This window comes from Canis lupus, chromosome 27 (assembly GCF_048164855.1).
Source record: "Canis lupus baileyi chromosome 27, mCanLup2.hap1, whole genome shotgun sequence".
NCBI lineage: Eukaryota > Metazoa > Chordata > Mammalia > Carnivora > Canidae > Canis > Canis lupus.
Genome location: NC_132864.1, coordinates 14,249,890 through 14,277,829, shown reverse-complemented (window position 1 = coordinate 14,277,829; position 27,940 = coordinate 14,249,890). Strand labels below are relative to the sequence as shown.

Below are 27,940 nucleotides of genomic sequence, written 5' to 3'. Positions count from 1 at the left end.
GGCGCTCTTCCTGGGGGCGCGAGGCGGGCGTGACTACGCCTCTTACGTCGGGACGCTCGGTCGCCACAAGAGGCGCCGTAGTCGCCGCCTAGAAGGCAGGAGGGCGGCTGTGCGAAGGGCTGGTATGGTGCTTAGTTCCCCGGCAGAGCCGACCGAGACGCGGCGGTCGCGGCCATGAAGGTGAGGGGCCAGTGGGGCCGGGCAGTTCCTCTTCGCCTCTCCTGACTGGCCGGGGCGCCTGAAGTGCCTTCCTTTAGCCTCAGCGGTTCACCCCGCCGGCACCTCGGAAAGCTCCGCTGAGGGACGTCCCGGGCCGGCGTCCGGGCCCTAACCGGCCCAGAGCGGAGACCCTGGGATCCGGGACCTCTCCATCTCGCACAGCCCTCCCTTCAGCGAGCCTGGGGGAAGGCGGGGGGAAGCCGGGCGCCGCCCCCCCCCCCCCCACACCGCCCTTAAGCGTGGTGGGCCCGTCTTTGCTCCTAGCCCTGTCCGCTTCCTCGGGGGCCTGAGGCGGACCCCCTAGTTCCCGCTTCAGCCCTCGGTGCCTTTTGCCCACAGCGTGACCCCTCCCGCCCCGAGTCCTTGAACTAACCCAGATGTCGGGAACGCTCCGGGACTGTCGCAGGACAGAGACTGCAGAACGGAGGGAAAAGGAGTAGTGCGGGAAGTCGTGAGGCTGGGGCTAGGCTAACAGGTTAGGAAATGCCTCGGGGCGGGGATCCCACCCTTCTGAAGGATTTCTTCCTAAGCTTATCATTGGGGCCGTGACCTAGAGCGCTAGCAAACTGGATGTGTCTCCGTCGCCACTAGGTACGCAGCAAGTAATTTGACAGCTTGAATTCTTCAAGGTGGGTGCGAGAGCGTGGGAGCATCAGTGACTGAGAAGTTTAAGAAAAGGGGGGAGGGTTGATTCTGGCCTACTTTTGGGGGCTGGTTTTCTCAACTTGATGTCTGAGAGTTCTAAAGAGCTCTGTGTACAACAATCAATTCAAGTGTTGATTCATATGCTGAATTCAAACCAAGTGGGGTGAGTCATAAGGTGATTGTTACTCTTTCAGACCTAGACAATTTCATCAATCCCTATGGAGAAGCGTGCTTGTTGTGGATAAGGGAAGTAAAAGTGAAGTGCTAGCTTAAATCTATACCTTCACAAAGCTCCCAAAAATTTGCTGTGGAAAATTGATAGTGTCAAGTGGCTAGAGAAACTCCGCAGGTATTTTCTTGAACGTTTCCTATGGGTTAGTAAAGAGGGAGACTTGCTGAGTTGGAGTAATTGAAATTGCAATTCTACCTTTAAGGAGTTTACCAATCAAAAGAAAAAATATTCTCAGGTAACCACATTACAAAGCAGAATGTAATGTAAGGTATCAGAAACAAATCGCTCAGGAGCAAGGAAGGGTATTTCTGGCCGCCGGAAACAAGAGTTTTGGAAGTAGGTAACTTTTTGAACTGTATGTTAAAGTATGAAGATATTAAATATTAAAATATCTAAAACTAGCTTTCCTGAAAACATCATCTTGCTATGTTAAGATTCAGAAATAAAGCATATGTATACATATATATGTATATACACATATACACACGCAGACATACGTATATATATGTATGTATATATACATATATATGGCCTCAAAGAAAGTCGGAATCTTGAGTAGTATTAAATTTGTGACCCATCAGTGAACTAGATGTAGGAGAGAAGTAGGGATGGGTCCAGGATTGAAATTTTTAAGTTCTTTAAAATCAATTTAAGTGGAAGAAACTGCTTTCTGAGTTGACTTTCTTTTTTAAGTAGTTATTTGAGAGAGAGCACAAGTGGGACAGGGAGGGGCAGATGGCGAAGCAGGCTTCTCTGAGCAGGGAGCCCAACAAGAGCTCATGGCTCCATCTCAGGACCATGGGATCTTGACCTGAGCCAAAGGCAGCGCTTAACCAGCTGAGCCACCCAGGGGCCCTGAGTAGACATTTTAGAAACAGTTTAGTGGTAGTTGAAGATGTAGAAAAGATACATATTTTATGAAGCAAACAGATGGACCTAAATAGACATCAGTCTGTACAAGAGGACTGTGTTAGGAAGATAGCTGCTTTTCTTTCTTTTCTTTCTTTCTTTTTTTTTTTTTTTTTTTTTTGTTAGCTGCTTTTCATTTATGTTTTTGTGGAAAGTAGATTCATGAAATACAGGATTTGGCTATTATTTAACTTTATTTAAAATTGAAATTAATTTTGGATTATACTCACCTGTAGATTTCTGGGCAGGGTCAGTGATTTTTTTGTTTTAAGATTATATTTATTTATGAGATACAGAGAGAGGCAGACACAGGCAGAGGGAGAATCAGGCTCCATGCAGGGAGCCTGACGTGGGACTCTGGTCTTGGAACTCCAGGATCACGCCCTGAGCCAAAGGCAGACGCTCAATCGCTGAGCCATCCATGCTGCCCAAAGTCAGTGATTCTTGATGCCATGGAATTCTAATGTGAATATTCATTGAACCAAGTACTTCCTTCCGTGGGATTAAAATAACTTTTGAGAGTTAACAATCGGAAAATTACATCTTTGCTCAAACCCAGGAGTAGCTGATTTTAGTATGTAGGGAATGGGTATTTACTTTCTTTTTAAAAATTTTTTAAAATTTATTCATGAGAGACATAGGCAGAGGGAGAAGCAGGTCCCATGCAGGGAGCCTGATGTGGGGACTCTGATCCTGGAGCTCCAGGATCACGCCCTGAGCCAAAGGCAGGAGCTCAACCGCTGAGCCACCCAGGCGTCCCGGGTATTTACTTTCTTCCTTTAACTTGTTTGTTTAGAAGCTAATGTTTTGAAGTGTTACCTCTCAAAGATTCAAGTAACTGTTTAACCTTAGAGTAGCACCTAAATAATTCCCTCTAAGGGGTTTAAAAATCCAATTTGGTGTCCTGTATTAATTTTATTTAATCCTCCTTACTGTTTTTCCATTTTATGTTGATCTCACCCCTGGTTGTACAAATGATGCTCATTTTTTCAAGCTCAAAATGAGAAATTAAGGAGAAAGTAATCTGTTGGATATGATTTCCTTTTCATTTTTTTAAGATTTTATTTTTTTATTTGCCAGAGAGCGCTCATCAGAGTACAAGCAGGAGGAATGGCAGAGGGAAAGGGAGAAGCAGGCTCCCCACTGATCAGGAAGCCCCTTTGCAGGGCTCTCTATTCCAGGACCTTGGGATCCTGACCTGAGCTGGAAGGCAGTTGCTTAACCCTTATCTGCTTAATCTGCTGAGCCACCCAGGCACCCCTCCTTTTTGTTGTTTCCCTTCTCTGAAGAATGGAGGAGTGATGCTAAGGATCAAGTATACTATTAAAAAAAAGAAAAAAAGAAAAAACAAAATCCAAATATGAGGAAGGTAATATCTATGATCTCCAGAACACCTTACTGTAAATATCTATCAATTTGGTGAAATTTCTTGCCTAAAAATAAATATTTTTAAGATCATCTGTTTTTGCAGTCTGCTTAGTGTCCAAATAGTATGAGAGAAAGAATTTAGGATGTAGAATTTCCTCCTTTGTGGTATACAGTCTGATTATTTGGTCATTTTAAAGGTAGAGTTTCTCGGAAATTTTATTTCAGTTGAAGCAGCAGTTTGAATAAGAAATGCTTTCACATTTTAAGGAGCACATGCTTCTCAAGTGGCTTTAAATAGGTTAAAGATTTTTGATAATCATCTTAACTGTTTCTTCTGTTTTGCTTTGTTTCTTGTGCTAGTCTTAAATTTTGTAGGAAAGTTTTAACCTAATTGAAATTTAAACTATAAACTCGGGCAGCCCCGGTGGCGCAGCAGTTTAGCGCCGCCTGCAGCCCAGGGCGTGATCCTGGGGACCCTGGATCGAGTCCCAAGTCGGGCTCTCTGCATGGAGCCTGCTTCTCCCTCTGCCTGTGTCTCTGCTACTCTCTCTCTCTGCATCTCTATGAATGAATAAATAAATAAAAACTTAAAAAAAATAAACTATAAAAAAATAAATAAACTATAAACTCATTCTTTTATCAGTGGTGCTAAGTTTTGAAACACCTTTTCATGTTGTTTAACACAAGGACATTGAGTTTTAGCAAACAAAGTTGTTTGGAGTTTAAAATAACACCTGTGGTGAGTGAATACTCCAAGGAAACTTTCATTAGTGAAAGAACTCAATTCCTGCCTGGTCTTAGCTTCATACAACATCCAAGAAAATTAATATTCTTGAATTTGAAATTCAGGGGTTTATCCAAATTTAAAGTATTATATTTAATTTAGAGTTATGGCAAGCAACTCTTATAAGGTGGCATTATTTATTATTGCTCTTTACCTATTTTAATCAAAGGAAATTGTATAGGGGCACCTACCTGACTCAGTTGGTAGAGCATGCAACTCTTACCTCAGAGTCTTGAGTTCAGACCCCACGTTGGGTGTGGAACTTACTTAAAAACAAACAAAACAAATGATTTAGAATATGGTTATTCCCTGCTGTTTGTGAATCCATCAACTTTCTCATTGTCATTTAATTTTTGTGGAAACCAGCATGGCTTTTCTTATTACTCATTCTAGTTTGCCTGGTTACTATAATATTTTGTGGGATCATTAAAAGTGATCACATCTTGATGTGGTTTAGAATAGGATTCAAAGTTTGTAGCAAACTTTTTAATTGAGCACTTTGGAATTGTTTGCTCCCCAGGGAATCTAAAAGAATGTTAAATCCCCCCCCCCCCCCCCAACCCTGGATCCGGGGTTCAGTCCTGGCTTCTCCCTCTGCCTATGTCACTATGTCTCTGCCTTTCTCTCTCTGTCTCTCATGAATAAAAAAATAATAAAATCTTTAAAAAAGGAAAATAACCCTGGCTCTGTGCCAGAATGAACACTGCTATTGCTCGCAAAGAAACAACATATTTTTTCTTGCTTTTGTTGACTGAAACGGTGATTCAGAATGGACTTCTATTTTATGAATCTGACTGAGGAATCTGAGAGAGTGCTTGTAAAATTGCTGGTGTATCATGGAAATAAATGTCACAGCAGTGGAAACTCAGTCCCACTCACATGCAAATTGTTCAGGTTTGTGAATACACTCCCCTTCCCTCCTTTATATTCCTACAGAGGGGAGAGACTTTCTAAATCATCCTCTAGGAGGGAACAATATAGGACAGATACTTTCAGTCTTCATGCTACCATAGAAAGAAGAGCTTTTATGTTGGTGAGTTTTAGCACAGGAGCCAAAACAGTACTTTCTGGGACCTTCCCAGATCTGTCTTCCTATGGGTGATAGCATTTTGGTCAACTAGATGGTAAGCCGCTATAGGTCGTCTTTGCTAATGGTCTGTTATTAAGACCAATGGGCTATGGAGCTAAAGGCATGCTTTCGGATTGGTATAAGTAAACAAGCAAACATTTACTGTTTGTATTATTTCTTAATTAGTTCCAAACTGGGAGTGGAAAAAAAGATAGTTACTGTTCCCCTAAAGTCTTGGTGCACTGGCTTTGGAAAAAACCTAAGAACTGGCATTGGATACCAGAATAACATAAGGAGATCTAGATGTCTGAGCCAGTCCAGACAGGAGGCTTTAGAATTTTATTTTTTACCACAGGCCATGTATGTTTTTAATGTGATACCTTAGCTAGTATAAGCCGGGCAGGTGATGTCACATGACTATTCAGGAGCAATTTTGGCCTCAGGAGGCACTTAGGAAAGAGATTAGATCATTATGAAAATCATTTATTTTCACTAGTCATTGGTGGGTAGAAAATAAACTGCAATCACACCTGAATTCCCTAAGTTAGTTTTGTGCCAGGCATGGGTAGATAGTTGCCTTATTTAGTTACTCTCCATTATTTAACTACATTTATGGTCAAGTTAGGAAATGTAGCCACCTTTACAGATTGTTCCTTCCAACCTCTTGGATTCATGTGGTTTAGCCTGTAGAGTCCTGCTCTCAGTCATGATCCCAAGTAGCCTTTAGAATTGTTAGTCACGTAAACCCAGATCATAGCTATAGTTTTTAAAGATTCAGACTTTGGCCTCCTTCATGGAAGGATAGTTTTTTGTTTTTGTTTTTTTAACACAAGATGGTGACCCTTGCATAAAGAGCACACCTTTATGATATCGGGACAGAGCAACAACTCCATTTACTACAAATTTAAAAGCCAAAGGGCTGTACCTCGTGTACTGTCTAGGAGTTAAGTTTGCTCAGAAAATCTAGGAGGCAATGAAGTAGTTTGGAAAATATGCTTCAGTCTTACTACCAAAAGGTGAACGAACAGTGAGTGAATAAAAGATAAGGGAATGCAGGCTGCTTAAACTAGTGGAAGATCTTAAAGGGTGGGGAGGACAGAAAGAACATGAACCTGAGTCTCTAAATTTATAGCTTTTTCTTTTTAAAGATTTTATTTATTTATTCATGAGAGACACAGAGAGAAGAGGGGCAGAGACACAGGCAGAGGGAGAAGCAGGCTCCATGCAGGGATCGCGACGTGGGGACTCGATCCCAGGTCTCCAGGATCATGCCCCGGGCCGAAGGCAGGCGCTTAACTGCCAAGCCACCCAGGGATCCCTAAATTTAAAGCTTTTAAAGGAAAGAATGCAAAGGGGAAAGGCTTTTTGGCTATTACTTTATGAGATACGGTAACTAGACTTCAAGGAAATAGAGGCAGAGTCAAAAGCTCAGAGGATTGGTTGGCATGCTTGCTCTCCAAGGGACTCTCCCCTTCAACAGCCCACATTCAGTAAACTGTTGGGACAGTGCTTTCTGACACAGTTCCCTAATTGCTTTTATAGATTCTACCACTTGAAAATTGGGACTGTTATATCAAGTAGCAACAAAATGTGGACAGTTGAGAGGGGAAAGATTGGTATAGGACACTTCAGGCATTATTAGGTGAATGTAAAGGTGATGGCTTGAGGTAGGGATGCCTGTGCCCTGAGGGGTCATGCAGAAAAAAATTTAGGAAATGTGGACTTAATGGGAAAGTGCTGGAAGATGAAACATACAAAAGGGGAGGCAAGGAAATGGGAGTCTAATCAGGCCTGGGAGAATTATCCTTTTTTTTTTTTTTTAAAGATTTATTTATTTACTTATTCATGAGAGACAGAAGCAGAAACATAGGCAGAGGGAGAAGCAGGCTCCATGCAGGGAGCCTGATGTGGGACTCGATCCTGGAACTTCGGGATCATGCCCTGAGCCAAAGGCAAATGCTCAATTGCTGAGCCACCCAGGCATCCTGAGATTCATCTTCTGAGTGGATTCTTCAACTTGGAGGTGAAGAAAGACAAAAATAGTTTGAACAATGACTGTCTTTAACCCAGAAATCACTGTCTTCCTCCTAGTATTGGAGATTTCACACAAGACATACAGAGGAATAACTTAAACAAAAAGTTGGGGCCAGAAAGCAAAGAGTAAATAAAATGAGGGAACAAAGTAAAAATGAAGGCAGGTACCAATTTCAGCAAAAGTTCCAGGCCGGTATGTGGAAAGGAACTAATTTAAGATTCAGACGAGATTGTTAAAAAAACTCAGCTGAGCCTTTCTGGAGGGATTAGGGCAGACCACAGAGGGAGAGGAAACACTAGATACATGTCCTACTCCTGTGGGGAAAAATTGTCGACAGGTTGTAAGGAGTGTTTGGCTGAAGTCTTGGTCCTGGAACTCAAGAGGCACAAGCTTTAGAAGTAACCACAGCCTCTTCTCATCAGCGCTCTGCTGAGAGTGGTTTTCCAGCTAAAACCATGTAGGCAGGAAGAAGAGAGCACCTAAACTGAGGAATTGTTAACCTTTTATCCTCCACTGTAATTCAAATCACGTGGGGGAACTTTTTTTTTTTTAATATTTTATTTATTTGAGAGAGAGGCAGAGACACAGGCAGAGGAAGAAGCAGGCTCCATGTGGGGAGCCCGATGTGGGACTGGATCCCGGGACTCCAGGATTACGCCGTGGGCCAAAGGCAGGCACCAAACCGCAGAGCCACCCAGGGATCCCCACGTGGAGGAACTTTAAAAAAATTCTGGGGGCACCTGCCTGGCTCAGTTGGTGGAGCATGTAACTCTTGGACTCTGGGTCATGAGTTCGAGCCCCTTGTTAGGGATAGAGATTACTTTAAAAAAATATAAAATCTTAAAAAATATTCTGATGCTTCAGACTCGATCCCAAGACTCCAGGATCACGCCCTGAGCCAAAGGCAGATACTCAACCACTGAGCCACTCAGGTGTCTCTTTGTTTTAAAGTAATCTCTAGCCTAATGGGCTCGAATTTATGACCCTGAGATCCAGAGTCACGTGTTCCACTGACTGAGTCTGGCCCCCCCAATAGGTCATTGTTTAAAGCACTGAGGATAAATCTTTTGCTAAAAGAATCCTTTTTTAAAAATTTATTTAAAAAAATTTTTATTGTAGTTAACATACAATGTTACCTTAGCTTCAGGTGTACAACATAATGACTTGACACATCTATATATTATGCTGTGCTCACCACAAAAAAGAACACTCACTTTAAATGAACTTCATCTAGATTTTCTTTTTTTTTTTTCCACTGTTCAAAATTTATTTGGTATTTTAGTTGGTATGACAGTTGGTTGCATTGTCTTTTTACATTATATGGCAATGTACACTATATTCCGACATATATAGTACACAAAATAAGATCCTTTAGAAGAGTTATGCACAATACATGCAATATTGAATTTATACATTGGATCCCAGGATGTGACTGAAGAAATAGATTTTACTTTTTCTTTTATAAATATTCATTATCTTCATGAAGGTTTTTTTTTTTCTTAAAGGTTTTATTTATTTATTCATGAGAGACAGAGACAGAGAGAGAGAGAGGGGTGGAGAAGCAGGCTCCACGCAGGGAGCCCGACATGGGACTCGATCCTGGGACGCCAGGATCACGCCCTAGGCCGAAGGCAGGCGCCAAACCGCTGAGCCACCCAGGGATCCCCTCATCTAGATTTTCATGCTTTTATGTTTAAACATATCATGGCTCCAGAGTTCTGAGGTATATATTTATTTAAAGATATGAACTATTAATTACAATTTAACTTGACTTTTAAAGGCATCACTGTTTCTCTAGAATTATAGGGTATGCAGCTATTTAATACTCAAGTCAATGATCCGGATACTTGAGACTGTTTGAACTGTGTATTGTGGTTTCTTATTGCTTTTACCTTCTCCTTTCCCTATATTTAAATAGCATATTATATGTGGGAAGTAGCAAGAATAGCATGATTCTTCTATAGTATTCTAAATAGCCTTTTAAAGTTGTTTTAAAAAAACTTTTTTTAAAGAGCTTGTTGGACAAATAGTGTTTGCTAGAGTTAGATAATAAAATATGGAACTATGTTGCCATTTTAACTAATCACATCTCACCTACCTGGACTCTTATTACCTATTACATTATCTGGAGTCTAGAATGTGCTTAAGAATTAGGACAAGGGGTAAAAGTTCATTGATTCCAAATGCTATAGCTTTTATACTTTTGCATGGGAAAGTACCGAGTCCTCATTAAAAATGTATTTTCACATACAAGTCTGACAAGCGTGGTTATCAGGTTTCTGTGTCTGCAGTAAGAAAGAGACAGGTTGTTGGAGGTGAGTATAATGTGAGCAGTGATGCCTCACAGGGAAGAGACCAGAGATAAAAAAAACAAAAGGCAGTACATTAATTTCAGGCCATTTAGTGGAGTGACAAATAGCCCTTATGCCCTCGAAGATTGTGGTGGTTATCCAGTCATCAGAAATAGTTTAGTATTTTTTTAAGTGCTTTTTGTCTTAAGATTTTATTTATTCATGAGAGACACAGAGAGAGAGGCAGAGACCTAGGCAGAGGGAGAAGCAGGCTCCCTACGGGGAGCTTGATGTGTGGGACTTGATCCTGGGACCCCGGGATCACAACCTGAGCCAAAGGCTTATGCTCAACCACTAAGCCACCCAGGTGCCCCTGTTTAGTATTTTCAGTTTGAAAAGACAGGATCACAATCACTGCCTTTTAAAAATATATTTTTTTAATGTCACAGTAATGTATTTGTTTCTGAAGAGCTTGGAAAGTAGAGAAAAGCTCAATTTATATAAAATACGTTAAAAGCCTATAGCTTGGGCAGCCCAACATGGGACTCAGTCCCGGGTCTCCTGGATCACAACCTGGGCCGAAGGTGGTGCTAAATCACTGAGCCACCCGGACTGCCTTGTGGATTTTTTTTTTTTTTTAAACAAAATTGGGTTCATAACTGTATCGTTTACTTTTGTTTAACGATGTCATGGCTTCCCCATTGCCAAATATTCTTTGAAAATACCAAAAATTTATCTTTCCAGAGCTTAAAATTTTGATGCTTCAAAGAATAATCTCTCAAAACCACAGTGAGATATCCTCCCATATCTATTAGAATGGCTATCATAAAAAAGACAATACGTGTTAGCAAGGATATGGAGCAAAGAGAACCATTGGTGGGAATGTCAATTAGTGCAGCTACTGTGGAAAACAATATGGAGAGTTCTTGAAAAATAAAAAATAGAACTACCATAATTCAGCTATTCCACTTCTAGGTATTTGAAGAATATGAAAACACTAATTCAAAAAGTTCTATGCCAAAAAAAAAAAAAGCCCACAAAAAACAAAAAGTTCTATGCTTCCCTCCCCTGTTCACTGCAGCATTATTCATAATAATGTAGATCTGAAAATAATCTAAGTGTCCATTAGTAGATGAATGGATAAAGAGGTGCTAGGTCCATACAATGGACTACTACCCAGCCATCAAAAAGAAGGAAAATTTGTCATTTGTAACAGCACAGATGGATCGTGAGAGAATTATGCTAAGTGAAAGAAATCAGGCAAAGAAAGACGGATAATACTATATGATGTTACTTATATGTGGAATTTAAAAGTGAATAAACTCTTAGAACAACTTGCTGGTTACTAAGAGGGTAGGTGAAATGGGTGGAGGGGCTCAGTTGAATGAAGGATGGTAGCTAGACTTGTGATATCTTGGTAGTATATATTGAGTATATTGAATATAATATTTTGAATTGTACACCTAAAATTCATTCTACATTGATTGTACCTCAGTTAAAGGAATAATCTCAAAGTTATTTAGGGCAAATGTATATCTACAGAATGGTGTTCCTTGAGATTCCCGGAGAGCACAGGCTTTATTTTATTTATTTATTTAGTTAGTTAGTTAGTTATTTTTCTATTTATTAAAGATTTTATTTATTTAATCGTGAGAGACACAGAGAGCGAGAGAGGCAGAGACACAGGCAGAGGGAGAAGCAGACTCCATGCAGGGAGCCCGACGTGGGACTCGATCCTGGGACTCCAGGACCGTGCCCCAGGCCGAAGACAGGCACTAAACCTGCTGAGCCACTCAGGGATCCCCTCCACTCAGCTTTAAACTATGGTCTTTACCTGTGTTCTTTCCAGGCGGGTGCCACATCTATGTGGGCTTCATGCTGTGGGCTGCTGAATGAAGTCATGGGAACTGGAGCTGTCAGGGGCCAGCAGTCAGGATTTGCAGGAGGTACCGGTCCATTCAGATTTGCACCAAATTCTGATTTTTCCACTTACCCATCAGTACCTATGGAAGGGCCTAATATAGTTTGCAAAGCCTGTGGACTTTCCTTTTCAGTCTTTAGAAAGAAGGTGAGTTGGATGAAATGTTATATACAAAGGACACATTTCTTGATTATATGTTAATGCTAATGAATCATTTTTTATTAAAATTACCCACATTTCTTATTAACCATTTCCCATTTAGAAAAGTACTCAGTTGAAGGGACCGTATTACTGCTCAAGTTTTCTGACAAGTTGTTCTCATGTTGCTCAGGGATCTTATCTTTTGAGCTCTGTATACTTTGATTCTACCTCATTATGCTTATGTTGTAGAGGTAAGAGATTTAATTAGTCTACAGTTTTGATCAGAGATAATTTACTATAACTGATCTCAAGTTTCAAAAAATGTATCCCTACCCACATTCTTAACTCAATTGAAGAAATTAGTATAAAATAACTGTGTAGAGATTCAGCATAAAACATTTGGGCTGTTATTTTCTCGAAGACAAAGTCATTTTTTCTGAGTACCATCATATTGTAAGGCCATCTCACAGTCTTTGATCATCATCAGTTTAGTCATCTGAAATATGTCAGGAGCAAGGTGTTAGCTTGTGGGAACAATACAGCAAGCAGAAAGGACCACATCTTCATGTCTACTTTAAGCTTTGCTATTGCAGTGGCTTTGAGTGTGATTAAGGCTCGGTAAGGTACAGATTACCACAAGAGAGAGATCTTCTATTCAATTTGAATGACCTTGAGAGGTGAATTGCCTCTTTCTCTGTGTTCTCCCCAGCCCACTCCCCCCAAATTCTCTTTAAATGGGGAAATTGTTCACGTAGGGAAAGAGTAGGAAGAGTTTGTGGTTGTGCTTTCTGCTCCATGTGCTTCAAGTCATCTCTGTTCTAATTACATGTTTGTATCAAGGGGTGGAAAGGTTTTAATTCATTAACACAAGAGTGTATGTTTTTCTTAAAGGGCTATATTGAACTTCTGTGAATCCAAACTGCCTCAGTAGTGAGTGTTTTGATTTTCATGGCTTTTGGAACACAAGCATGGCCGTGAGGGTAGTTGGGTGCCATGGGAGACTTCATAAGAACTAAAATTGAATTTTAATACCAGGCAGAAAGAAAACGCATGCTTATATCTGGCTATCATTAACTGCTGCTTTTCTTGCTGTTTCTTTAGCATGTATGTTGCGACTGCAAGAAGGATTTTTGCTCCGTTTGTTCAGTCTTACAAGAAAATCTCCGTAGATGTTCCACATGTCACTTATTACAAGAGACGGCCTTTCAGCGCCCTCAGTTAATGCGACTAAAAGTCAAGGATCTCCGGCAATATCTCATTCTTCGAAATATCCCAATTGATACCTGTCGAGAGAAAGAAGACTTGGTAGATTTAGTACTCTGCCACCATGGGCTGGGCTCTGAGGATGACCTGGACACAAGCAGCCTGAATTCCTCACGATCCCAGAGTTCTGGCTTTTTTGCACATTCATTTTTTTCAAACCATACAGCCCCTTCTGCTACTGTGTCTTCATTTCAGGGAGACTTTATGGGTGGAGACCAGATCTTGGGATCTGGAGTTCTGGCACAGGTATGAGGGTATAATTACACCAAGGGCCTGGCACCTCTAGTTGGCCATATATCATGGGGCCTTTAGGGCTTCATGACCCCCAGTGGGAGTAGAGGTTCCAAACGCTGCTGAATTCTGTGCATGTAGGCTCTCTTGCTGTGAGTCTCTGAGCCTGGGTGCAGGGTAGCCACAAAGTCAACTGTCTGAAGCCCATTAGTCTCTTGACTAGTTACTTCAGTTTCCTTTAAGGTAAATACTATTAATGACTGTGAAAAGTAGTGTGTAAATATTTGCAAGATTATTTGTCAGTGACCATGGACACAATAGTGTAAGTTACCCTAATGTCCAATTGCCTTGCTACAGTAAAATTGTTCTAATTCTGATTTAGATAATGGGAAAAAGCCATCTGAATTAATCAAAGAATATGATTACTAATTTCAAAGAAATGCCGGGGCACAATATTGTCTCAGTGAGGTCCTTGGGCATCCTGATTGAATAACATTCAAAAGCTTGTAATAAATCAGTTTGTATAGGTGAATGATTCTGAAATGCTGAATAGATTGTTTTGAGGAGTTCTCTCCACATTTAATTCTCTTCACTGAAGCAGTTAAAAGCAGAGGGAAATCTGGTCTAGTTGCCTTCTAGTCATAAATTAAAGAAGTCCAACCTAGGAGTTACTGTTTTCCCAAATGAAAGCTGATATAACAATGATGCAAACACAAGATACATCTGCCTTTTGTGCCACTTTTGGGTATATGACCCCTCTTGGAACATGTGGGTCTTTGGATACTGCAGTGTGTTGCTTGTGAACCAGTGGGGTGGAATATTTGAAATTGGGAACTGACCTAGACTATTAAAGAGCTATGGTCAAAGTAGAGTCTGAAGAGAAAGACATGAAAGAAGGTACATAACCCAAGTCAAGATCTTCGAAGGTCTTTCTGTTCTTCCTAAAGAGTAACTCTGATTGTTGAGTTTCTAAAAACTAGAGCTAGCATTAGCTGTCAATGAAGAAGTCTAGAAAGCATTCTTGAGAATCAGAATGTCTAAGTATGATGTAGTAGGATTGGTGTCTTTCAAATCAATTGCCTGTGACGCTTGGGCTGAACTTAGAGCTTTTAGCTTCTATCTGTATCTTAGAGGCTCCAGTTAGACCAGCCTTACACAGGTCCTTTGATGATGAGGCGGGGTAGTTGCATGCATTGACAGCTGTGGCTTTGACATTTCATGATGGGACCTTCTCAGGGAGTTAATACTCTGGTTAGATGTTATAAATTCACCCACACATAGGAATTTGGCTTTTGAGATAACTTTAGGAAAGGTAGGTTTATGAAATCGTGGGGGGCCCAGCTCTTTGAGAGGGGCGGCAGCACTCCAGATCCAAGGTCATTGTGGAGTATGCCAGGTACTAGGGACATTCTTGGGGAAGATCTGTGGAAGGGTTTTCTCCAGGGTTCAATATTGACAGAGTTGATACTGTTAGGAAAATATGATTCCTGACCTAATCAGATCAATTATGTGTGTAGGTACAAAGTGAAATAGCTTCAGCAAACACAGAAGAGGAGGATGATGAAGATGATGACGAAGATGATGAGGATGATGACGATGAAGAAAACTTGGAGGAGCGGGTAAGTGCTCCTATAAAATTCCCTTAACATGTCAACCTGGCAGGCAGGGAGAGTGCCTATGTGGACTCTTTCACTAGATTAGTGCTGGATGTTTCTCCTGGTTTGAATGTAGCATAATATAGAAAACACTTCAAGAACTGATGAAAGATGCCTGGGCGGCTCAGTGGCTGAGTGCCTGCCTTTAGCTCAGGGCGTGATCCCAGGTTTCTGGGATCAAGTCCTGCATCAGGCTCCCCTTGGGGAGCCTGCTTCTCCCTCTGCCTGTGTCTCTGCCTTTCTCTCTGTGTCTCTCCATGAATAAATAAATAAAATCTTAAAAAAAAAATGATTAGAAGTCTGGGAAGAATATCCAAGGCTCATAGTGACTAGAGGACGAGGAGAACATGCAGTTTCCCTTGCTCTGAGAGGTCTGCGTTTGCACGAACAGAGCTAATGGAAGCCCTCTGTGATTGCAGACTCCTGGCCTCTCTGAGAAGCGAGTAAGAGCTTCACTATCTGACCTATCAAGCCTAGAAGATGTGGAAGGAATGAGCGTGCGCCAGCTGAAGGAAATCCTGGCTCGGAATTTTGTCAACTATTCTGGCTGTTGTGAAAAATGGGAGCTGGTAGAGAAAGTAAACCGGTTATACAAAGAGAATGAAGAAAACCAAAAGTCATGTAGGTTTCCTTTTTCTTTCTTCCCCCATACTATCCTTCTTTAGTCTTTTAAAAATTGGGTTGTTTCTATCACAATGAGGTCAAAATTTTTCACAAAACTATGTATCCTTTTATTGAGTGAATTAGAGGTATGAACTTGTTAATTAGTAAGTTTATTATGTGATGTTGGCTCTGAAACCACCATTGCAAGTGAGTTAGGTCATTTGTTGAGTCTGGTTTTCTTTGCCATAATTTGTTAGAACTCTAATGCACTCCCTTGTCTCTATGAAAATGCATGTTTTCTCACTAACCTGGCAGGCCAATACTTTGGTTATCTCAACTGTAGCTTTTAAATCCTAACTGCAAAAAAAAAAAAAAAAATTACCTAGAGCCAAGATGTTAAGTAGTTCTTAGCATCGAGTATTAGGTTTCTCTAGAAGTTGGGAAAAGCTGAAGTTAAGAATTCCAAAACTATTTATTGATGAGGCATGGAACAGAAATCCTTAGTCGGTAACAGGGCCAAGCCATAGAGCATTTATAGGCAAGAAAGAATATTTCAATGGTGTTTAGACTGACAAATATGTTCCTATCTAAACAATCCTCCCACTAACTTTTATCATCGTGAGGGTTTTTTTTTTTTCCCTTCAATCTGGTTATAATGCAGCAATTATTGGTAAACAGCTTTATGCCTGAATATGCGGGAAGTATTTTGGCATACCTATTTCCTAAGATGAGGCCACAAGGGTAGATACAAGAATCTTAAGCCTCAGAGCCTTCAGAGGTCCCAGACTGTGGCTGGGAAATGGCATTCTGGTAGTGAGGGGAGAAATCCGTTTATTTAATAAGTGTAAATGCCAAGCGTGTACAGTACACTCTGGTCATGCATAGCCATTCATTCCCACCCTCCGGGAGTTTATGGTAGAGGAGGCCATGACATACACATTTGCCAAAGTGCCTTTTTCAGTTACCTCACTGCTTACTCTCTCCCTGGTTCAACCTCCAGACTTGTGGAATACTCAAAATGAGTACAGTTGGAATCTTCCCTACTTTAATTGTCTTCAGTCACTTAGATTGAGATATTCACCTCTATAGCCTTACCTAATAGCCTTGATAAACCCTGGCTCCTCTGCTTTATGCTCAGAACTTGTGACTCTTGGAAGGAAACTTCCATGCAGGGGAGGGGACCAAAGCCTAGACTCTGATTTACTCAAGAGCCCTCTAGGGTCTTCTCCACTGGCTCATCAATTGTCTTATCCCATGAATCCTTTTTTCCCTGGTTTACAAGAATCTTTTGAAATGGCATTATTCTCTTAAATCCAGAGACTACTGGCCCTTCAATAGTGAATTCCTGTTCTTTCTAACTATAATTGTGATATATTCCCATCGATCCCCTGTAGATCTCCCTAAAGAAAAGGAAGCCTCTGTATCCTGAGCTCTGGGGCCAAATCTTGGGCTGAGGTGAACTTTTAAACTCATTCACCACCTTTCTTATTCAGAGCTTAGATTTTCTCAGAACCTAAATCTGGGTGGGCCTCAGAGCCAGGATAGCCGGTCTGTTTGCAGTTAGACTCCAACTGGTTTTCCCCCAAGTACAGGCTACTTGACGTATGACTCTTCAGAACTTTTCTATCAGTGTGGAAATAAAGTTCTTCCTACTGAGATGAAGCTCTGGAGACTGACTTTTCCCAAGGCCACACAGTTGGGTGGGAAATTCCAGTCATGTTCTCTGAGGCCCGTGTATAGAGACAACCTTAGGTCTCTTTATTTTCACTTACAGAAGTAATCTGTTCTTCTCACAAGAACTTTGAATTACAGCTATAAAATAGAACTAAGTAGCTAATATTTGTGGGCACTTCATACCTGGCCCTAAGCTAAGCATTTCTCATGTATTCACAAAACTCTACAAGGTATAGGCATTATTACTACTGCCATTGCTAGTGGAGGGAATGGAAGTGCAGAGAAGCTGGATTATTTTTTCACGACACCGGGTTTATCTGGGGCCCGCCGTGGTCTCTCCAGATGACTGGTGAGGGCACCCCCCCCCCCCGCCAATCAGGCAGCACTGTGTCCACAGCCCCAGCTCTCTGTTGCCTTTCAGATGGCGAGCGACTGCAGCTGCAGGATGAGGAAGATGATCGCTTGTGCCGTATCTGCATGGATGCCGTCATTGACTGTGTCCTGCTTGAGTGCGGGCACATGGTCACCTGCACCAAGTGTGGCAAGCGCATGAGTGAGTGTCCCATCTGCCGGCAGTATGTGGTGCGCGCCGTGCACGTGTTCAAGTCCTGAAGCCTGGGTTCTTCCCGACAGGACACTCGCCCCCAAGCTCGATCCCAGACATTTCAATATACAGGAGTGCCTGGAAACTTCCTGTACAAAGGCTGAAACTTTTTTTTTTTTAAAGATTTATTTATTCATTTATTTATGATAGGCAGAGACACAGGAGGAGGGAGAAGCAGGCTCCATGTCAGGAGCCCGACGTGGGACTCGATCCCAGGACTCCAGGATCGCACCCTGGGCCAAAGGCAGGCGCTAAACCGCTGAGCCACCCAGGGATCCCCTGAAACTATTTTTAAAAATTATTTTCACTACTAACTGGGGACAGAAAGATTCATCCTAAGTTGTGGCAATGTTGGTATGTGCCATGTGCCTGCCAGCTTGGGGACACGCCATTTCCCAGGTTCTGCGGGGCTTCATCCCACATCTGTGATCACTGATTGTTGATGAAGGCAGACTGCTCACAGCATCAGCTACTCTCTCCGGAGAACATTTATCCTGTTCTCTATTTCTCCTTCATCCTATTTTTAACTTAAACTACTCAGATGTTTGAAACTTCTGTTCTCTTGGATGAGATCACTGTCCACAAGTGGCCAACATGGTACACACTGAGCAGTGGCCCCTCTGAATGTTCACTTTATTAGTCATGTATATTTTAAATGCTACTATTTGATGAATGTAAGTTTCCACATTGTTGCTATTTCTGCGTTTAAACATAATTGGGAACAACTGACATTCTGTAGTCAACTGCCAGGGCCTTAGACTTAACATGTCCATTTCTGTTCAGGTACAGCTTTTTAGAGCAAGGGCTGCATCTAGCTGCTTTCATTAGAGAAGTGTGTGTGTTAAATTCTTAATGTTAAACCAGTTTACACTGTTTTGTATAGTGAAAGTGTATTTTCAGTGCTACCGCTAGCTAATTTAACTTTAGGAATAAAATTAGATTTTAAAAAATGCTTTTGCTTACATTGTCCTACTTAGTTCCTAATTTATTTGGGTACAGCATGAATGGGTATCTGCATCTGATCCAGCACCTTTCCTGGCTGCTGATGTACCACTAGCTTAACTATTGATTTGCTGTTTATTGTGACCAAGTATTATGCTGGGGGCTTTCTAGTTCTCCAGCATTCTGAAATTGCTGTTGCCTTGCTTCACAGATGGGGAACCTCTGGGAAATTAAAGAACTTGTCTGAAGTCTTAGAAAGTGGCTGAGACCCTTGGCTGGCTCAGTCAGAAGAGCATATTATTCTGATCTCAGGGTTGTTGAGTTCGAGCCCAAGTTGGGGGGTAGAGATTACTTACAAAGTGGGTGGATTATTTCATATGTGACTATCTCTTAATACAGCTGTTACCAAAAAAAGTGATAATAAAATACCTGATACTTTAAAAAGTTAGTGGCAAACATCAGAATGTGAACCTGGCTCTGACGCTGATGTTTTCTTAACTCTTCTGCTACCACCCAGCAAATGAGAAACCTGACATGGGCTCATGCAGAATGGTTCCTGGGACATGAATGATCTGAAATTGCTTTTCTTTCACATCTAACTAACTCCAACCAGGGTGGTGTTTGGTTGAAACCCAACTGTGGACTCATTCCCACCGGTAGGCTGTGTAGGTATGTTTTTAAGAAATGCCTAACTTCTGAACTGAGGCCTGTTCAGTTTATTTTTTGATTCTACAGTGGGTAGCACACATGCCTTTTAAGTGCTCAGAATCCATAAGTTGGTCACACATCTGATGATTATAGCAAGGGAGGCAGATAGTCCACCCCTGGACTAGGAAAGTTTGCCTTGTGGAGAAAAGCATGCCTTCCCACCTCTTCTGGTTTTAAGGGTCAAAACCTCGTGGATATTTCAAGTAACCTCTCCTGTTTGCCTACAGCGCCCTGGACGGGTGTTGGCCACAGTTCACAGTAAGCAGCCTGAGCAGATCGTTGCTGCAGGAGCAATAAAACCTAATCCCTGCTGAAGCTTTAGGAGCACTTACCCTGTCTGTACCTCTTGTGAGACCGTAAACTCCAAAACTGCAATCTTGCCCACAAATTGCTAATTTGGTGGCAAGAAGTCTTCAAATCCAGGCCAGCAAGTGATAGTGAACACACTGAAATAGAAGCTGAGTAGCAGGTGCTGGTTTGTCTTAAGTTAGAAAATTGAGATTTATTTGTACATTGTCTCAGCTTCAATCAGCTTGTTTTGTGTTTCTTCTTGGATTTAAAGAAGTGGTCTCAGATACTTGTTTTTAGCAAGAGAACAAAAACTCAAAAGTGTATTTTTTTTTTTTAAGATAGTGTTTTGAATTAATCCAGGTTTAGTGAGTAGCCAAAAGAAATTTTTAGCCTGAGAGGCTTGATGACTAAAATAACCAAATAACCAAAGGTACTAACTGGTTTGGAAGAGGGCAGATATTTCCCCTGCAATGTGCATTTTCTAGTGGCATGCTCTGCTGCTTTTGATTTTTTGAATAGGTAATATATGGGTAAGAGTCTGAAGGTGTACAGTGGAATACAATGCTGTTCCTCACCCCTGTCCTCATATCCTCACAATATGGAAGGATGGCATCTGATGCTTTGGATGTGCCATGGTGTTTATCCTTTGGAAGCCTCAGTTCCCTAGAGGAAGCCGGGATGGAGCTTTTCTGGGTTAGGAAGCTGTGATAATCGAAAAAGCACAGCCTCTGGTTTATGGTCCTTTTTTTGCTTCATCAGTTATGGTCTATGGACTCCGAGCAACTACCTGCAAGCTTAAAAATGACAGGTCTGTGTATAAACTGTACTGGTGTATAACCTTGACTGGTTTGTTCAGTACACGCGGGGGAACTCCTATGCAACCACACTCCAGGTTTGAGGCAGGCCACTGTCCTGCAGTGGTCGCATAGGATTGCATATGAGGCATGTCCCTATAGTAGCTTTGGCTCCCTGGTCCTCGAAGCCCTCTCCGCCTCCTCTTGGCAGACCTGTGTACTCCTGGAAACGCTACAGGAGTAACAAGGCCCTCTGACTCCAGAAGTTCACCTGGAGCATTGTTATCCTTAAAGCAATTCCTAAAGAAGAGGAGGCCTTTAGAGCTCAGGCTGATGTCTGTGGGGGCGCTCCACGATGAACAGGCTTACAAAGGTAAGCCACATTTGTATAAATAAACCATAGTTGTTGGGGCCCCTGGATGGCTCATTCAGTTAAGTATCTGCCTTCGGCTCAGGTTGTGATCTCGGGGTCTTGGGATCGAGCCCTGCAACAGGCTTCCTGCTCAATGAAAGGGTCTGCTTCTCCCTCTCTGCGATCCCCCCCCTTCTGGCTCATCCTCTTGCTCTCTAATAAAATCTTTATGGGTTCTTTTTTAAACTAATCTTACCTTTGTAAAGTGTATCTCCTGAGTTAAATTCTGGGGTACAACAGCTGCATATGTCTCCAATTTGAGTCAAAGGATCTCTGGGTTTAAACTAATAGGATGCATGAGACTGGCTGGGCAGGATCTAAAACCATTTCATGGCAAAAAAAAAAAAAAAAAAAGGAAGGTGGATTATCTTCTCCCATTTTCAGCTTCACTAAAGCAGTCCTTTCTATATGGGAGTATAAGGTTGCAGTACCCTATTGTTAAAAAATTCTGTGATCTAAAATGACTTCTCCCCAGTTTCTGTGTCTACCAGCTGGAGACATCACCTCATAACCAACTGCCTCCAGCTGCCCCGGCCCAAGACTCCCGTGTGCAGCATGCAGCCTCCAGGAGCCGCCTCCAGGGAGAGGTTGAGGAAACAGACACCCCCTGCCCACTCCCCTGTGGCAGTGGCAACACCAAGTGACCACGGAAGGTATTTCATACAGCTGTGGTCAGAGGCACCCACTCAGGTAAGCTACCTCGCCCCTTGAGGCAGTTTGTACCAAATCCCCACTCATGGCCAGAGGGGTGGCGCCACTCTCTCCCACTAACTACTTCTGCCTTAAGTAAGTGTGCTCTGTGAAGACGGGACACCGTGTACCATGGGGCTGCTGCATTGCTCTGATGAGTAAGAGAAGTTCTTTATACCAATGTTGAGACTACGGCTTCTGGACTTCTCAAATTTCTTTTTTTATTTCTATTTTTTTATTATTATTATTTTTTTATTTATGATAGTCACACAGAGAGAGAGAGGCAGGCTCCATGCACCGGGAGCCTGACATGGGATTCGATCCCGGGTCTCCAGGATTGCGCCCTGGGCCAAAGGCAGGCGCTAAACCGCTGTGCCACCCAGGGATCCCTGGACTTCTCAAATTTCTAATCCACTCCTAGAACAAAAACTCTCCAAGGCCAAGAGTGCTTTTTTTTTTGTACAATTGTTTATACAAATTCAACAAAGGTAAAACCGCGTCAGGGAAAGTCTAGGAAAACACCACCTTACAACAATGGCACTTATGAAGGCATAACTTTACAACTAGGAAATAGCCATGTTATAAACCTTGAACGAGAACTCAACTCACTTCAAAGGAGAGAAAAAAGGAAAAGAAAGGCTATGTTGGATCATTTATTCTACTTCTTGACCCACTGTATAAATTAGATCTGTGTAGAGTACAAGAGCTCATGCTGGCGCAAAACCCTCCTGAGTGCAAAGGCTGAAGTCTGAATTTTTAAATTTTGAGAAATGGGTAAATTCTATACAGAGGAAACTTGGCAGAGTGTCTTACTTCGACTATAACATATCCACATGCTTATGTAATTCTTGATGGACAAAGCAGGCTCTCAGCTTCCAGTTAAACATGCTTTTAATCGGAAGGTCTTCACCTGCTTTGCCATATCTGGGCACATGTGTAGATGGATTATTTGTGTCGATGAAATACAGGTTAAGTTCTCTCCTACCTTAAGGAAACCAGGGAAGTTGGCAATCTCAAAACAATAAAAACACAGGTATGCATTCAAACCTTGCATAAATAACTTTTAAACAATTTGTACAAAAATATTTCTGCATAATGTAAGATGTAACAAAACCAAACAAACAAAAAATATCACGACGGCAGCAGATGTGGTGTGTGGTCCACTGTATGTTGACACCAACCCCTGGAGTTGCAAGGAATGAGGTGTCCAAAACAAAAACACCACCACCAACAAAAACTTCTAAGCTCATGCTTCAGTAAGAGAATTTCTTCAAAGTCCATCTTTCTCTCCAGCAGGAATGTCTTCTTGGTAAAGGCCGCCTTAGAAATGGTCCAGAAAGCAGTGCAGTTCTAATTCAGAGACCAAAGGGGAAGTGTCCGGTTCACTCATCCCCCGAACATGTGGGAGAATGGTTTCTCCCTCTGCAAGTCTTGAAAAATGGAATCGTGTGGTCTGTCGCTTCAAGTTCCAATTTGAAAATAAAAGCCCTAATTTTTGTAAAGTTGTTTCCCCTCCCCAGCCACGCCCCCTCCCCCACCCACCCCTTATTTACATACTTGTCCTTGGACTAACTCAGCTTCTGCAGGAGTTTTTCTTCCACTTGCCCAAACTGGACGCTCACAGACATTTCAGCTATGAACTGCTCACAGCCTTCCTTGGTAACTTGCTTGCAGTACCTCAGATCAATATGACAGATATTTCCACAGCGTTTGAAGAAGGACAGGCACTGGTCAGTAACCTTATTGCAGTCTGCAGGGAGGAGGAGACCATGTGAGGTGCAGGAACTGTAGAGGCTGAAAGCCCCCCTCCCCCAAAACCCCAGCTCAGAGCAAGGAAGAACACGCCAGGCCCCTGGGGCATATTCCAGCCCCTGGTGCCCTAGGAAAAACCGTACCTGCTGGAAGGCTCTCTTTAAATTGGGAATGCTTCCATCTACCAGTTATAAAGGTTAATGTATGCCTGAAAAGCCTTCAGACTTCCAAGTGAAATCACTTAGAAGCTTACCCTTGCCTCTTTATATGTTTATATTCTTACATAAATAGGTCTCCTGTCTATGTTAACAAAGATAGGATCACACAATATATTAAATAGCTTGCTTTTCCCACCTAATTTATTGTTGATAAATACCTCCTGATCAACTTATTGTGCACTTATCTGCTTACTCTCTTCAGATCAGTGGGAAGCAAATGGTGAGGGTGAGAACATCTGTATGGTCATCTTGGGATCCTTTTCCCTCATGTGGGCACCAGTGCTTTCAAGCGAGGCACAGCATGCCTGTGCATCCCCTTATTAAATGTTTGCTGGAAATCCACGCAGAAGACCAAGGTGCTACAAGAGGCTGGCAAGATTCTGGCTACAGCAAGTGAAGCCAGAATTCAGAATCCATCATGCTCTCACTTACAGATGTCCTCTTCTACCACATACCCAACATGTACTTTGCCATACCCGGTTTTGGAACTAAATCCATAGTCGACTGGCTTCAAGGCCAGTTAGCATCCAACTGAGGCTCAGCGTTCCCTCCTCTAGGCCAAATTCTCTCATCTCAGTGGCATTCAGCCTGAGGCCTCTGTTTGTCATCACTAGTATCTGCACTTTTTTTTTTTTTTTTTTTTCCCCACTCAGGCGAGTGGGAATGAAAACAGTGCAGGCAAACTGTAAGACTCATGAGGTTGACACTAGGCCTGTTTTATCCTAGTCCCAGGTTTGGAGGTGGCATAAAGAAGTAAATAAGGTCAGAATAGAAAACAAACACACAAAAATCAGTTGCATTTTTATATACTGGCAAAGAACAATCAGAAAATTAATTCCACCTGCAGTAGCATCAGAAATAATAAAATACTAATAATAATAATAAAATAGGAATAAGTTTAATCAACAAAGTGACATGACCTTGTACACTGAAAACTAAAAAAAAGTGCTGCGAGAATTTAAAGATACGGAATGGAGAGCTATCCCACATTCAGGGAAGACTTAATAGTGTTAAAATGTCATTGACTACTCAAAAAGCAACCTACAGATTCAACATGGTTGCTATAAAATACCAATAGTTTTTTTTTTTTTTTTTTGGCAGAAATAGAAATATCCATCCTAAGATTCATGTAGAAATGTAAGAGATCCTGAATTGCCAAAGCTAGGTCTAGAAAACAAAATTGGAGGACTCACACTTAGGACTTCAAACCTCACTACAAAGCCACAGCATGTATTACTGGCATTAAGGTGATATAGACCAAGAGACTACAATTGATAGCAAATGTGTTTTGTGTTTTTACTCCCTTGATTAATGTCTTTGGCACAAATGTGTTTTTTGTTTCTTTTAAGATTTTACTTATTCAAGAGAGACAGAGACATAGGCAGGAGAAGAAGCAGGGTTCCTGTGGGGAGCCCAGTGTGGGACTCCATCCTGATCCTGATCATGGGACCCCAGGATCACACCCTGAGCTGAAGGAAGACACTCAACCACTGAGCCACCCAAGTGTCCTGGCCAAATCTTTTTAACTTTGATTTAGTTCAGTCTTTTTGTTGTTTTCTTTTGGTGTTGTATTTAAGAAACCATTGACAAATTCAGGACCGCCTTATGTCGCTCAGTTAAGTATCTGCCTTCAGTTCCAGTTATGATCCCAGGATCCTGGGATCGAGCCCGATGTTGGGCTCCCTGAATGGAGCCTGCTTCTCCCTCTGCCTGTGTCTCGCCTCTCTCTCTCTCTCATGAATAAATAAAATCTTTTTTAAAAAGGGGAGGGGGTGCTTCTGAGTTGGGTGAGCATCTATCTTTGGCTCAGGTTCATGGTCCCAGGGTCCTGGATCAAGCCCCACATCAGGCTCCTGCACAGGAGTCTACCTTTCCCTCTGCCTTCTGCTTCCCCTGCCTGTGTTCTCTCGCTTCTCTGTGTCTAATAAATAAAATCTTAAAAATTGAAAAAAAAAAAAAAAACACAAATTCAAAGTCATAAAGACTTTCCCATTTCCTTCTAAGAGTTTTATAGTTTTAGCTCCGATGTTTAGGTCTAAATAATTTTGAGTTAATATCTTTTACCCACTACGTGGTTGTGGCACCTTGTCAAAAATCTTTGAACATTCCAGGATTTAATTTAAATGCTCAGTGGGGAGGAGTCTGCTTGTCCCTCTCCCTCTGCTTGCTCTAGATAAATCTAAACAAAACAAAACAAAACCACTGTATGAATTGTGTGGTAAGGTGGAAGAAAACTCCCAGAAAAGTGAGACAAAAGATGACACAAAGGTGGAAAACAGGAGGAAAAAAGAGAAAACAGGAGCACTAGTAAATACAAAACAGAAAAAAAGGAAATTAAATAATTCAAGGAAATTTCCCAGAGCTAAAGGACATTTGTTTCTTTTTCTTTTTTAAGATTTTATTTTTATTTTATTTATCCCTGAGAGACTCAGAGCAAGAGGCAGAAACACAGAGGGAGAAGCAGGCCCCACGCAGGGAGCCAATGCGGGACTCAATCCTGGGACCCCAGAACCACACCCCAGGCCGAAGGCAGGTGCCAAACTGCTGAGCCACCCAAGGATCCCCCAGGACATTTGTTTCTCATATGAATGTGGGTGGAAAAGAAAAGATTCAAACCAAGGCTCATCAAAAATTAGAGAAAACTAGAAACAAAGAAAATGTCCTAACAAACTTCCGATTAGAGAAAATATTCACTGAAAGATGAAGAATCAAATGGTTCCGATTGGACTAGAAGGCAAAGAAAAAGGAGCAACACCTCCCACTTTCTGAAACAACATGGTTCCCAGAGCCAGTTAAGCTCTCAATTAAATGCAAGGGAAAAGAAAAGTTTTTGGACATACAAAGTCTAAATGTCCTCTGAAATCAGAGAGGCAAGAAAAGAATGTGAGATCAAGGACAGTGGGGACCCTACACAAGACACACACCAAGAAGATTTCTCGGATGGTAGTGGAAACTGCTGTCTGGGAGGAAGGCTGGCCAGAATGGAGGGCTCCTACAAAAACTTGTTGGGCCAGAGGGGTTTGTGTGGGGATAGAACAGTATTCAAGTCTGTTGCAGAATCTCCTTAGAGACTAAACAAAAAAGAGGCAATTATTAATTCCAGGAAAAAAAAAGGTGTGCAATAAGGGAAATATAATACACTATTTAGCTCAACAGTGGACAGTAGACTTAACTATGAATTGAAAAGATAAGGGGGGAGGGGTGCCTGGGGTGTCCGTTGGTTGTCTGCCTTTGGGTCATGATTTCAGGGTCCTGGGATTGAGCTCTGCATTGGGCTCCCTGCTCAGCTTCTCCCTCTGCCTGCCACAGCCCCTACTTGTGCTGTCAAGTAAGTAAAATCTTAAAAACAAAAAAACAACTGGGGGGAGAAGATGTAAAAGTAGTAATCCTCTAGTCCACAGCAAGCTAATAAATACAGAATGCCTAAGTGGAAAAAGAAAAATCAAGAAATAGCAACAGAGGCTTGCTGTGTGGAAGTACAGAGGCAACACCAGAAGATTTTAAGGTGGTTGGTTGTGTGGGGGGTGTTGGTGAGAATTGGGGGAAGAGAAGGGTGCCTTGAGCACCAAATAAATGTTCTATGGTAAAATTCAGCCTGAATAACAAGAGCTAGACAATTGTGACTTCATTTTGTCACTAGACCAGATCCTTCAAGTTCATGGATTCTGAAGCATGTCAACTGTTGCCTATTTTGTGCCATAGACTTATTTTTACATTAACTACTTATACTGATGGCAAGGGAAAACTTTTAAAAAAGAGATGAATAAAAGAGACTGGGTTATAGAGGTTTGCCTTCCTGTACGGCAGAGGTCTCTACGTACGAAGACGAAAGGATGACCATGGAAAAGCAGAGGCAAAAGCAGTTTCCACCCGGGGAAGCATGTCGTGGACGGCACTGCAGGAGGAGGATGTGCCAGGACTGCTGCAGCACATACAGGGTTGCTTGCAGGGAACAGTCACCACAACACTCAGGCCCATCTGGGCCCCTCACAGGGCAACTCCAGCGTCAGACAAGCCGACAAGGGGAGGCTTGAGCTGGGACCCTTGGCCCAGGATGGCTCGCTTTCCTCTGCCTCCCCTGGTGGGATGACCCCTGCCACCAAAACTCCCCCAGAAAGAGGAATGGCTTGAGCAAAGAATGGGTAGAGAATTCTCTCAACCCCCCAAACCCCCCATTCCTCCCCAAATGTGGCACAGCTGACTGGAAGGTGTTTATCTACCAAGCGTGACGTGAAGGGGTCCTTTATTACTTGCTAATTTCTAGAGGAAAAAAGTGGTTATTTTCAGGTCCCATGTAAACCTAATGGACCCCATCTGATGTCCTAAGCAGTGAGACCAGGACTGGCTGAGCCGGGCCGCGCTCTCTACCCACCTCACCACAAGTCACACCCTGGGGCCCTGCAAACCAACTCCAGCACCATCAGCAAGCAGAGTGAGGATCCTGCAGGCGCAGACCCTCAGTGGCACCAGCTGGAGGCTTTTCTCTCCT

General features: G+C 42.2%; 2 protein-coding genes across 30 annotated transcripts in view; one reads left to right on the top strand and one right to left on the bottom strand.

Moving 5' to 3' along the window:
- Position 1: 1 nt before the first annotated feature.
- RNF34 (ring finger protein 34) lies at positions 2-27,799 on the top strand. 14 transcript variants are annotated; one of them, XM_072802444.1, is made up of 8 exons: positions 2-180; positions 11,402-11,620; positions 12,716-13,123; positions 14,626-14,727; positions 15,183-15,384; positions 17,462-17,593; positions 21,267-21,481; positions 24,553-26,625. In XM_072802444.1, the coding sequence occupies exons 1-8, from the start codon at positions 175-177 to the stop codon at positions 24,556-24,558; spliced, it is 1,290 nt and encodes a 429-aa protein (XP_072658545.1). In that variant the 5' UTR covers positions 2-174; the 3' UTR covers positions 24,559-26,625. The 14 variants fall into 14 exon arrangements, with proteins under 14 accessions (XP_072658545.1, XP_072658552.1, XP_072658556.1 ...); XM_072802452.1 differs by having other exon boundaries at positions 64-180; positions 11,402-11,498; XM_072802453.1 differs by lacking the exon at positions 2-180 and adding an exon at positions 556-810 and having other exon boundaries at positions 11,402-11,498.
- KDM2B (lysine demethylase 2B) overlaps positions 21,084-27,940 on the bottom strand; it is a 121,189-nt gene continuing 114,332 nt past the window's right edge. For 15 of the 16 annotated variants that reach the window (XM_072802429.1, XM_072802425.1, XM_072802430.1 and 12 more), the window contains 2 exons: positions 23,039-23,231; positions 21,085-21,108 (listed from right to left, as the gene is read on the bottom strand). In XM_072802429.1, the coding sequence (XP_072658530.1) occupies positions 23,050-23,231 (182 nt within the window). In that variant the 3' untranslated portion in view covers positions 21,085-21,108; positions 23,039-23,049. Of the gene's footprint in view, positions 21,109-23,038; positions 23,232-27,940 lie in introns of all 16 variants that reach the window. The other variant, XM_072802433.1, reaches the window with a different exon arrangement.